The sequence below is a fragment of the Lissotriton vulgaris genome, chromosome 8 (assembly GCF_964263255.1).
Source record: "Lissotriton vulgaris chromosome 8, aLisVul1.2, whole genome shotgun sequence".
In the NCBI taxonomy this organism is placed as follows: Eukaryota; Metazoa; Chordata; class Amphibia; order Caudata; family Salamandridae; genus Lissotriton; species Lissotriton vulgaris.
The window spans coordinates 102,660,351-102,673,687 of NC_141696.1; the positions used below are offsets into that span (position 1 = coordinate 102,660,351).

Consider the following 13,337-nt stretch of genomic DNA (forward strand, 5'->3'; position numbering starts at 1 on the left):
TGGACCAACGGTTAGCTACCATTGTGGTAATCCACAAACCGGCAGATAGTTGCAGCTTCTACAGACCCATCTCGCTGATAAATGTAGAGGCAAAGGTTTTGGCGAAAGTCCTGGCTAACAGGCTAGTGACGATTATTACATCACTGATCCACCTGGATCAGTCTGGGTTTATGCCAGGGAGAAACTCGGCCCTTGATATCCGGCGTCTACACAACGTGATGGCTAGAAGGGAATACATCGAGGGAGATGCTGCAGTGCTGTCTCTTGATGCCTCAATGGCCTTCGATTCCATAGAGTGGCCCTATTTATTCGAAGTCCTAGAAAGGGTGAGATTGGGCCTTAAATTTATAGCCTGGGTAAAGCTCCTATATACTGACATCCTGGGGCAGGTAAGGGTAAACGGCTACCCGTCCCGGACATTTGGGCTACGTAGGGGCACCAGAGAAGGATGCCTGCTTTCCTCGCTGCTATTCTCCCTTTTACTGGAGCCTCTCGCGGCCTAAGAGTGCCGAGATGTGATGGCGCGAGGATGCGCTGGGCGGCTGATGTACAGGATCGTATATCTTTATATGCAGAAGACATACTGCTGTATTTAGCATCCCCGTTAAAAATGGATCAGCGTGGTACTCTTCATCTTCACGAATTTTGGTAAATATTCCGGGTATGCATTCAACTGGCACAAATCCGTCTTGTGGTGGCAGAGGAGGGGTTTCGATAGCTGGGGATTTATATCACTTCGGATCCAGCTCGTTTTTATAGTTCCAATTTAGCCCCCTCATTGGCTCGACTGCGCGCGGATGTGAAGCATTGGAGATCCCTGCCTCTATCACTGGTGGGTCTCCCTGCACTTTTTAAGATGCTGGCCCTCCCTCATTTCCTTTACATTCTACATAACAGCCCACATAGAGTCCCCGACTCGTATTTTAGAGCAGTGGAGGGGGAAATCCGTGGGTGTCACTGAAGCAACTTACGAAAAGCTGGTACGATGGAGGTATTGCATTGCTTGACCTGCAGTTTTACTACTGGGTGGCACAATTGGTGACGGTTAACCATTGGCTGTATCATCCCCCCTAACGACCCAGCATACGCTCTTGACCGCTACCAGACAGATCGCTCCAGTTTTCTGGGGGCCTTATACACCAGTGATAGGAAGAACAAACAGAACTTCTTCGTACTTACCAAATACACACTAGAAATTTGGCGTGTTGTCAATTCACGGTTGGGATGGGCGGGCGTCCTCTCCAAGGTAGCGCTGCTGTGGTATGCACAGAAATTGGGTATGTTGTGCTATCAGCCTGGGTTCGATAAGTGGGACCTCATAGGTATTTCGGCAGTGAAGGACCTGCTCAAGAAGGGGGCTATACTTACATTTGGGGAGCTTCAGAGCCAATATCACGTGGCTCAGGGAGAAATGTACAGATATTTGCAAATTAGACATGCAAAGTATATGCCGAAATCGTCCCCATTGGAGGACCGCCTGTTAGATGGGCCTTTGAGTTCCAAAGCGATATCTCTCACATATAAAAAGCTGTGTAATAATCTACCGGACACCTTTCCAAAGCTTAGGGAGAGGTGGCAGGAAAACTTAGGCCTGATAAATGTAAATGTAAATGTTTTTGTACTTGTATAGCTCACAGCTACCCGGACCGGGTCTCCCGGCGCATGTACGCTAAGGAACCCTTCCTGGCTTTTCCCTGTGAAATGTCCACTTCTGGGCATACCCAAGGTGAAGCCAGGCATCCCAGCTGTGTTGGGGCCGTTGTGAGATTAAGCAAGCTATTGCCCAGAGTTGCAGCGTAGGACCCATGATTAGAATAGGCACTGAGGTGAGAAATCAGGTCCGAGGAATTTAGAGCTCAAGGCCCCGCCAAGACCAGCCGAGGCAGGAATTGAACCCTGGTCTGGGGCCAGACCTCTGCATCAGGGTCTGCCGCTCTAACCATTGAGCCACACTTCTCCACATAAGTGATGATAAGTGATGAGGACTGGCAGACGGCCCTTATGTTCCCTCGCAAGGCAGCCATCACACTGAAATTCAGGCTCATACAACTCAGGATACTTCACCGATCATACATGACAGGGAAGCCTTGGCTAAAATAGGCTCCAGACCCGACGATTTATGTCTGAGGGGATGTGGACAGCAGGCCAACTTTTATCATATTTTGTGGAGCTGCCCAAAGATACGTGTACTCTGGGTGGGAGCATCAGAACGTATGCAGATGGCCTTGAGTAAGGATGTAGTGTTGACACCACGACTAGGACTGCTGAACATATGGGAGGAGACGGATCTCATGGTAATCGAACAACAATTCGCAACACTGGGATACACACTGGTCAAACAAGAACTGGAAACAGGATGGGGGGAACAAACCCCCGCCCGTTACTGGATGGGAAAGAGAGCTAGACAGGTGCATGTTGGCAGAAACAAGTTTTTGTGGCTAGGGGGTGCCCAAAAAAGTGGGATCGGAAGTGGTCAATGTGGAATAAGTATCGTGGAGATATTTGTGTGTCCCCTATGGTGGAACTAGAGATGTGTAGACGTACTGAATATGATGCCACTGCATGATGACTATTATGTATTACTGTATGCCTTGACGTTATATTGCTAGATTTGTCACTGTCGTCTAAGAATATCTCTATGGCTGTAATCAACCAATAAACAAATTAAAATATATATATATATATATTATCTTTGAGAAAAACCCCAGGAAGCTGAAACAACACCAACATTACCATCAATTACCGCTGAAGATTTATGCTACTTTAGCCACTTTTAAGATTAGAATTGGGAGATCCACCACAAATAGAGAAACTGCTAAATCAAAACACCCTACTCCCAGGAGGATGCACATGTACGTGACCATACGCTGCCTGCTTACTAGCTTAGGGATTCAACCTGCCCACAAAGTCGAGAACTCTGCATATAAAAAAATATCTTTTTAAGTGCAGAGTTCTCCGCCCGACTGCAGAGTCTCTGCAGCTGGTAAATTACTAGTAGTAAAATTAATCTTGTCGTTTGTGAATACCAAAAAATAGTAAACTTACACAAATGTTTAACTTTACCTTGGTGAATCAGGACCCGAGTGAGGAGGCCCCGGTTGGTGGCATTATTTCCTATTCCTGTGTATTTGAGCAGTAATCATGGGTTTACTGATTGGTCAGAATGTCATAAGCTTAAATAAAGGACTTGATGTTCAGATGTTCTAGTGCCAGAGAAACAGATCTATATCAGCATTAATATGAAGAAAAAACTATTTTATGTAAGCTAAATAGGCTGATTTAGAGTTTAGTGTAATAAACGTGAGGGATATCCCATCGCCTTGTTACATGGGCATTATATGCAAATGCCCTTGTGATTAGGGTGAGGGAAGGTGTGAAGATGTCCCCTATCCCCCTTACTCTACTTCAGACCCAAGCTCTCCACATGCACTCAAAGGCCACAGTATTTCCTATCCATATCAGTATATTAGGACAGGTTCTATGCATTTTATGCATCTGCACACAAACAAATGATGCTGACAGGCACAGTGCGTCCCTCAAATACCTACCGTTTAGGTATGCACAGTTATAGGTACTGCAGGTCCTTTGTGTGCTGTTTAGTACAAATCTGTGGTCTTGCTCCGTGTAGTTAGTCACAGTGAACACCTCATTCGCTGGAATCAGCACCTCCGCCTCATGAGGATAAAGGGAATACTTCTGAATGAGAACTCCAAAGCAGGTTCTTATGGTGAAGAAGGAAGCCAAGCCAAATCCCTCTGCTATTTTTTTATTTAATGATGCTGAAGTAAATTGACCAAATCTCATTTTCTTGTCTGATCCCGTCGGTGGCGAATTCTGAACCTTCACTCCCCTGTAGACAACCTTGGCATGGGTTTTGCAACTTTCTTTTAAGAGCTGAAAAGCTCTGGTCAGGTAGAAGTGGAAGGATTTGAAATGAAAATTGTTCATGTAATATGCTAGGGACTGGCCGCCCACCCGGACAGCGGCGTTGAACTCCGTGTAAATGCCATTATCCGTGTAGACCAGCAGTGCAACCCCATACTCGTCCTTGAAGCCCTTGGGGAGGGGGGGCAGCGAGCCGCTGTTTTTCTTTTTTACCCAGCCTTGTGTTGCACTGTCCCATTGCTGTCTTAACATACTATTTCTGGAAAGTTCTTTTTGTAACAGTCCCTCTGTTATAATTCTTTGCTCCATTGCATCATCACAGTCTATGTATTGATCATCAAAGGAATTAGGCGCCATGTCTAGCGCGGTTCCACTTGCCTGCAGGAAAGAGATCATAGCAGAATTAACACTGGAAGTTAATTTAGGCAGCACAATACATTTACAGCATGGCATCTGTAGGGCAGTGGCACAGTACAGGCACTATAGGCCTCAAAGCAAGAATGGAAAATGTTACCTCATCATCCCTGCTTTGCCAGAAAAATGCAGCTTCAACTGGGGTGCAGTGGGACGCTCACACCCCAGGGACATGGTGCCACTGCTCCTGCTGTGCTGTTGACAGGTCCCCCCTGGTGCAAAGTAAACATTTGTAGTTTGGAAATTATGACATCTCAACCAGTTTTCACTGCACTGCTGCCAGATATCGCCTCTCTCTAGACTGTGACGTCATTGCTTGTAGCTGTATCTGCACCATACAGCCTTGGTGGGATCTCTCAATACTTAGCACTAACAGGCCCATTTATATCTTGGTGGGCGGATGTAAGTCCATCAGGGCGATGGAGTATATTACTCTGTCGCCCTTATTTAGTCCCCACCCACCAAATTTAGAAATGGCCACCAAGCTGGCTGTCATTTCTGAAGCATTGTCAGGAACCTCTGTCACAGCAGTCCTTGTCATGTATTTTTTAAGTTTGTCGCATGGTTCCGTCGACATAAGGGAGGTATCCGTCAAACTTATTTTTTATTAAAAAAAAAAATCCGGAATCTGGATTTTCCATTTGAAAATAAATAAAATAATGCCCTCCCTCACCATGGGAGATATCTACATGGCTAGGGGGGCATTAGATAGTTCTCACTGCCCCATGTTGCCAGGGTTTTCCTGTTGGTGACGGACAGTGAAAACTAATCTGTCTTCCCATCTAAAGTAGGTAGGTGGACTTAGTGATTAACATCCTACAAATCTTACTCTGTCATCCTGTCAAAGGGGTGTAACAACGGTGGAGAAGAAGTAGTCTCCTCCATGGTTACACCAAAGGTCTGTCTGCATTTAAATTGGGCAGGCGGATTTTATAATAACCTGCTAATTTGATTATGGAAGTCACTTAAAATTTGTGCAACTATTCATGGTGATTTAGATTCTCATGTGTCTATTTTTGTCGATCACACCACAAGTCCCAGAATTCTATGGGATGGAAATGTCAACATCCAATTTCTTATTCACAAACAGTGGTCCATCACTGCTGGAGATTTCATTTTACACTGTTATATGGCATATGAAAATGTGCATGAATTAGTAACCATCACAGTTGTTTTGTAAATGGAGTTAAGTAAATATGTGAGAAGTTGTACATAATCATCATTTGTTAGTCATGTCTGTTGACTACTTCTTTTAATTTCCAAATAGAGCCAGAGTAGATCCACCCACTAGATCAGAGGTCCATGCACTTGCAGGGAGGCAACGTCATGGAGAACATCAACCTATATGACCGTCACAAACATGTATGGATATATGGTCACATTTACTACAATGTGATCAGACAACCAATAGATATGTTACATACAATCCTTCAATAGTCTCACACGTGAACTGAACTAGGATATGTTCTTCATAATATGTTTCAAGTAGAATGTAAACTAAATACACTCATATCAATTTAAGCCCTGATGGAGCAGGGTGAAGAGCAACATTTTGTTCTAACCTGTAAAGTTAATTTCCCATAATGTATAACTAAACTAATAAGCATGTGGTGAAATTATTTATCAACTTAGTTTAAAAATGCAATCTTCAGTACACGCAGGATTAACTAATGTGCTTTATGTTGCAAACGCAAAGAAGAAAAATAATAAACTAACCTTGTCTATTGTCTTTGTCAGTATTAAATGCGGCTGTTTAACCCATTGGCATGTGCTTATTATGTATGCTTATGTTATATCTTCTGTGACAAAAGCCTTTGGAGTTCGTGCAGTTCCTGAAGGAAAAAGTAAATATAAAAGCTGCATAAATGTGCTTCTGCTAGGTAACATAATTAACCCTGTTAATTAGTAAAGGGGGAGGGTAACAGAATGGGTCTCAATTCTTTAATTAATTGATGTCTTGTGTTTGTTTAATAATAGTTTCCGAAGTGAGGCCTAAAAGGTGGCCTAGAAAATATGGCTGACAGCATGGCAGATGTGAAACCTTGTCCAAAGTGGAGCCTTGCATATACGTAGTGGAGATTTTTGCTGCACAAACATTAATAATTGAAAGAACAGTCTTTTGCCTGAATAAAATGTGCTCACGGAGAGAAGACTCAAGGACAGGAAGAAAAGTGTCTGGCAAGATTAGGAAGTAATGTTCTGAACTCGAGTAAAGTAACATTTCTAAGGAAACTGTGAAACGTGGAATTGAAAGGACAATAGGGCTTATGTAAAACCCGGACTTGGTCAAAATTCAAAGATGGCCTAACAGTGGACTGACATGGCTCAGCCAATGAGAAGCCTAGATTCCATTGAAAGAATGTAAAATGTAGAAAGTTTAGATAGATGAAAGGTATAAAACCTGACATCATGAGCAAGGCAAAAACGCTTGTTTCCTGATTCCTGAATGACGTGCTGATGGACTTTTGGCACACGTAAGGACAGCAGACTTTTAAATGATATTTTCCTTTTCAGGTGAAGCGAGAAATAGACAGGGAAATAGATTTAGGGTATGGAAAGTGTTATTTGCTAATATTTCATGTTTCCAAACTTGCTTTAATAATGCCAGTTTAATAATTCATTTCCTTAATAAAATGCTGCTTTCTTATTTGCTTATAAAATAAAGATTTTAAAACGTAAATGCTCTTTCTTTGAAGAATAAAGTTAACTCTATCCCGTCGGGTTCTAATATTACGATTAAAGAGCTACCCATAATTACATCATGGTTAACTACAGCCTTGGATTCCTGCTTACCTACCCAAAAAAATAAAACTCAAATTCACCACCCCCCGGCGCCCTGGTTTAATGACTCTTTACGCCTGGAAAAATCCAATTGTAAGAAACTTGAACGTATTTGGCGTGCAAAGTATAACCCAGAGCACAAAGCTAATTATAGATCCGCTCTTAAATCCTACCATGCGGCATGTGACACTGCTAGAGCTAATTTTGCCAATAACACCATACTCACGGCTCAAAACAGGCCCAAGGCCCTGTTTAAAATTGTTAAGGAGCTCTCTGGTGCTTCCTCAGTTCCGAAAGACCCATGCTTAGACACTGCACAGTGCAATGCTCTAGCTAATTTTTTCCGGGAAAAGATAGACAAAATTTATGCCATTTTTAATTCCACTTCTGCTACTCCTACCCATGACGCGCCCCTGGTTACTCCTCCCTGTTCCACGCCTACCACTCCCCCATTGCTTTCCTGGGATCCTATTTCCCCGGCGCTTTTTAAAAAATACCTTCAGGACATCAAATCTGGTTCTCCCCTTGACCCCCTCCCCCCTCAAGTTCTGAGTTCCCTTGACCCAGTTCCTCTCCTCATTATTTTGGATGTCCTCAACGCCTCATTGGTAGAAGCGACTGTTCCGAATGAATGGAAGCACGCAGTGGTGGTACCACTATTAAAGAAGGCCAATGCTGATCCGAACAATCCTTCCAACTTTCGCCCTATTTCTTTACTTTCCTGTTTCTCCAAGATTTTGGAGAAACATGTCAATTCCTTACTTAGTTCTTTTGTTGAGTCCTCCAATTTTCTCCATGGATCCCAGTCCGGTTTCAGGGCTGGTTTCTCCACGGAAACTACTCTCCTTGGCGTGTCAGAAACCATCAGGCGCCAAGTGGATAATGGTGAGACGGTGGCACTCATCTTGCTTGATTTGAGTGCCGCCTTTGACACCGTCTCCCATTCCATCTTATTATCCACCTTGGAGGCAGTTGGTGTTGGTGGTACCGCCCTGGCCTGGATTGCTAACTTTTTGTCTGATCGCACGTTTCAGGTTTTTTCTTCTACCTCTGTATCTTCCACCCTTCCTTCTCCTCACGGTGTTCCCCAGGGCTCTATCCTCAGTCCCCTCTTCTTTAACCTGTACGTAAGGCCTCTTGCGTTCTTGGCCGAACAGGCTGGTCTCACAATTTACTCCTACGCTGATGACACGCAGGTCATCTACTCACTTTCCACTAATAAAAACCTCCCTTCCTCCTCTCTTCAAACTGGATTAAAGCATATATCGGACTGGATGTTGAAGCAAAAATTAAAGCTCAACGGGGACAAAACAGAGCTGCTTCTGTTTGGACCCGACACCTCTCTCTGGGGCCCTCACCATTGGCCTCCGGAGATGGGTCCTCTACCTATTCCATCAGTGTCTGCGCGCAACCTCGGTGTGATCTTCGATAACCAACTCACTTTCAAACATCATGTTGTGAAAGTTGCGGCCACCTGTACTACCATCATCAGGTGGCTGAGGAAGATCACTTGGATGCTGCCTACAGACACTTTGAGGACCGTGGTCCAGGCCCTTGTCATCTCACGCCTGGACTATGGGAACATCCTGCTCTTAGGTGCTGCCAAAGAGGTAACCAGAAAATATCAAGTGGTTCAAAATATGGCAGTTCGTCTGATTTGCCAACTTCCCGCAAGATCATCGGTCACTCATCACAGGCGTAACCTGCATTGGCTGTGCATTGAAAGCAGAGTGCACTTTAAAGCACTCTGCTACATGCATAAAATCATGACTGATAGAGCCCCGCGCTATCTTGCTGCTTTGGTCCAACAATATGTTCCCCCCCGTACACTCAGGTCCTCGTCACAAAACAAATTTAAAATTCCACGCACTAACAGAGCCAAAATGGGTGGCCGCTCGTTTGCCCTGCTGGCTCCATCCTTATGGAATTCTCTTCCTCAACCCTTGCGCACGGAATCGTGCTTTCTGAAATTCCGTAAAGGAATAAAAACATGGCTTTTTAACAACTAATGTCCCTCCCTTTTTTCACCGTTCAGTTTGCTTTAGCGCCGGGAAACCTCCGGGTAGCTGTGCGCTTAATAAATGTAATAATAAATAAATAAATAAATACAATTAGATTTGAAAAGACAAGCTGGTCTTGTTTATTCATGGTCTAGTTACTATCAGTTGATCCAATCGCCTTAAGTGGTTTGATTTAATATATGACAAATGCTTAAATCCATGGTGAAAGATGGTAAACTGCAGTTGTATATAGTATTGTAAATATCATGTGAATAGTTTTATTAATCACACCACTAGATTCAGTTGCTCAAAAATTGTCTCATTGGTGTTATGGGCCTGTTTAAGTGTTTCATGATTAATGGTGAGTATTGAGGTGATAGGTAGCGTTTGTGAGACAGTATTTCTACAGGAGCGCTGGATCAATTTCTTGGTAGCAGAGTTCGGTTACTATGGTAACTGACATGTTACATGGTAATACATAGGATACATGTCTAAAACATGTTAAGTTTGTTCAGTTGTTACATGTAGTCGAAAGGTTTTTTCCAGCAGTGTGAAAATTCCTAGTTGTGCCGGCATGAGTAGTGTGACAGGTGAAGTTACACAGTGCATTTGTTCTGTTTCAAAATAGTGGTATCGCCGTATATCACAAGTGTTGTGGACGTACAGCACAAGTTTAGGGATTTTAGGTGTGTAAGGTAGAATGTATAGTGAGGATTGTCTATGAAATTGTAGCTTTCGAGTATAGGGACTTTTATCCTGTTTTAAAACTCATTGTGAAAAGAGTAGTAGAATTTTTCTAAGCTTGAGTGAAGGGTAAGGAAGGGTCGTCTATCTTACTGGCGAGTGAGTATTTCTGTTAGCAGGTTAAAGTCCTACCAAAGATTTATGTATGAATGGTTAGGGATTTTTCCGTATGAATGTGTGGAAATGAATGGGTAAAGTAGCCTTACTTTATCGACAAATTTTAATATTCTGTGAGCATAGCGTCGTCTATTTCACGCGAAAGAATACTTGATTGTTTGAGAAAGCTATCACTTTATTTTAGCGAAACAGACAAATGATTTGTTTTTATCGTGTTACTAACTGAATTCAATTGAAAGGTTTTGTAAATATGGCGCTGTGAATTTTTTTTTAAAGGAGGTGTCAATGTAGGGAGCGAAGGGAGAGACAGAAGCTGCAGCGGTAGCATATGTCACAAGAGACGCGCTGTGATTGGCTAACATACGTCACAGTATTCGCGCACAGATTGGTTGACGCTTACAGCTGATTGGCTTATCCTGAAAAGCAGTATTTCTAGTAAGTAAGTAACTTTAGCTTTATTCGATTTTTAAGTATAAAATCATAAAAGCACATTGCAAAATATATACACAATTACATTTCAAATCGTTTCAATTCATTTCAAATCTTATCACAGTAAATAACCTTATAATATAAAAACTTTTAAGAAAAGTCAGGAAGTGATTCAATAATATGTCCAGTCAGGGGCTGTGTGTTGAAAGCCCCTCACCCCAAAGCTGTATTGGCCCAGCCAAAAGTTAGTCTCTTCGATGATCTTGAATGGGGGTGTAGTGATTCTCTAGGATAAAAATCAGATAGCCCCCAGGTGTGTATGGGTCCGTCTCCTATCTGTGGTTTCCAAGATTGGAGGTAAGGGACAACATTGCTATTAATGAACTTTATCAGCACCAGATCACCGGATCTCTCTTTTCGAAGCGGACCCAACCATCCCACCCTTCTAACACATTGTATTCTACCATCAATGTAAGGGGGTAGGGGTCTATTCTTTGTTAGCCAAAATAGTGCCTTATTTCTCAGCTCCTGTTCACTTTCAGTTTTTCCCTTTGAGAGTTCCGGCACCCCAGACAGGACACCCACAAACGGGGCAGCCTCCGGTGGTAGATGGATGTGATTTGTTTTCCTTTGCATGTTCCTTATCTTGGGGAGTGGCCCTTTAGATGGTATTGTTACATTATTCAGCCCCGTTGTAAAGGAACAGCTAGGTAATGTTTTTATTTTGATGGGAACTTTCTCGCTGGGTTGAGTTGGCATACCTGGGGTTGCCCGTTGGAGTTGGAAGACACTACTTTGTGGAGTTGTTAAAGACTTTACAGTATCACGTGAAGGCTGTGATAGATTGGAGACTGCCAAGTTTTTTGGGGGGAGCGAGTTTGTCTTAATCTTATCCTCTATTGCCGTGATCCTATATCCAAGATTGTTCATTCTTTCTATTAACGGATGTATTGCAGCATTAATCATAGTTTGTATCTGGGCCAAGAGTGTTGGTGTAATTGAGGGTACAAGCAATTTATTCTCCTTAGCATGGGTGCCAGTATGTTTGTCCGCTGATCGGTTTCTTTCGCCAGAGGGGTCCTGGAAAAACATTATAGGGTTCATGTTACCTGATTCAGGTGGACAGAGAGAAGTACCCAAGCGGTGTCCATAGGGTGGGGATAATGAACTGGGAAGGGGGCTTGTGAAGACTGTAGGACAAAAGGAGGCATTGGTATGCTCTGATGTCGACTTAACGGCCGCATATTTGGATTGGCATAAACTATTAAGTTCCTCCAGGAATGATAAGTTTGGTGATGCGACGGCAGACTTAGGGGGAATGATGTCACTATAGGAACAGTCGGTGAACAATCGGTCTGGTGCTATTGTTACGGGTTGTTGGACTGTAGACGGTGTTGTCTTAATTAGGTATTGAACCATCGTCCCCTTGGCCAGGTCCCTAGACCCAGTAGGTGTTTTCGAGGCCCCCTTACTAGACATGTTGTGAGTAGCAGCAGTCACCTGCTTGGACATTGAAAACTTTGCACAAGATGTCTTACCTATTTTGAATACACGGCCAGGGGGGGTGGCCCGTCCCGGCCTCCTCTGGCCTATGATGGCCTTAGATGGTCCCGCCTTGTCCCGGCCTTAACCCGGCGCTCCCGCAACGCGGGACTACTGAGGGACTTTGTAGCGCCTCCTGGCGCGGAAGTGCTATCCCGCGGCTTCCTGCCGCAAGGCAGGCTGGGGATTGAAGTCTCCCCCGCACAGCGCGATGTCAGGGGCTGCGGCGGCGGGGGGAGACAGCTGGCAGGGTCCCGCTGAAGGTATGTGCTCCCAGCCACACAGGGCTTCTCTGGTCCGATTTTGCTTGGTCGCCCCAGTATTTCTATTGGTTGAGCAGAATAGTGACGTAGCTTAACCTGATTGGTTAGTTAGTGAGTTTCGCGCACGGATTGGTTGGTGTTGCGGAATAACAACTTCCTTGTTACGAAAGTTATTACTATCTTTACTGAAGCAAGAAAATGTGTTTAAAAGACATGGATTATTATTATTTGAAAGGAAAAAAGAAACTTACATGGTTTCAGAAGTTGAAAAATAAAATTAAACCTGACAAGAAAATTTCAACGCGAAACGGAAGATTAATTCATAAATATAAAACACCAGCAGCTTATATGTTAGATGAATATGGTTACCATACTTGTCTTTGGATTGAGAATTGGATGAAATATACTAAAATGATGGTATGTTAGCATGGCCGGAAGATGGATCATTCAACATTGCGGTCTTGAGAAACTTAAGAGAAAGGATGATGAAACTTGTACCAAAGCCTAGACCTACTCAATTTGAAGCTTTAGTGGAATGGGAGGATGAAATGTTTGAATTAGAACGAGAGCGTAGAGGCATACCAAAGGGAACAGGATTAGGTCTTAATAGGGAAACACATGAGGATAGAATGCGTCGATGGAGAAAGGCAGACATGTGTGATGGTTTGTACCCAGTGAGACTAATTGATGAGGTAACTGATAAAAAAGGTTCCCAAAAGAAAAGACATGTTAGAGAGGAAAGTGATTCAGAAGATGCGGTATTAGAAGAAATTTATACCAGAAAGCCACCACCTTATTAACCAGTTTGTACATGGACTTCTCCAAGTGCCCCTCCAAAAGAAATAATTAATGAGGCATCCCCTGAAACAAGTCCGATTAATAAAAGAACATCTGAAAGAGTAGAGACATCTCCAGAGACAAATCAGAGCAACAGAAAAACACCCAAGAGAGCAGAAATAGGACGTAATTCAAATATATCAAGAGAAAATAGTAATTTTACTGAAACTCCTGTTCAAAGAAATGAAACCCCAAGAAATGGAAATAGAACAGAAAGATACAAGGGATTACCAGATACTTCAGAATACATTCGTTCTGCGAATGAATTAATACAGCAGTTAACTAAAAGCATGGAAGCAGTAACGGTGCCAGTAACAATTGGACC

General features: G+C 43.3%; 1 protein-coding gene across 1 annotated transcript in view; it reads right to left on the minus strand.

Moving 5' to 3' along the window:
* Positions 1–13,337, minus strand: part of LOC147693535 (ecto-ADP-ribosyltransferase 5-like) — a 323,762-nt gene that overhangs the window by 147,909 nt on the left and 162,516 nt on the right. Inside the window, exon 3 of the mRNA XM_086933752.1 lies at positions 3,549–4,263. Coding sequence (XP_086789878.1) covers positions 3,549–4,263 — 715 coding nt within the window. The remainder of the gene's footprint in view (positions 1–3,548; positions 4,264–13,337) is intronic.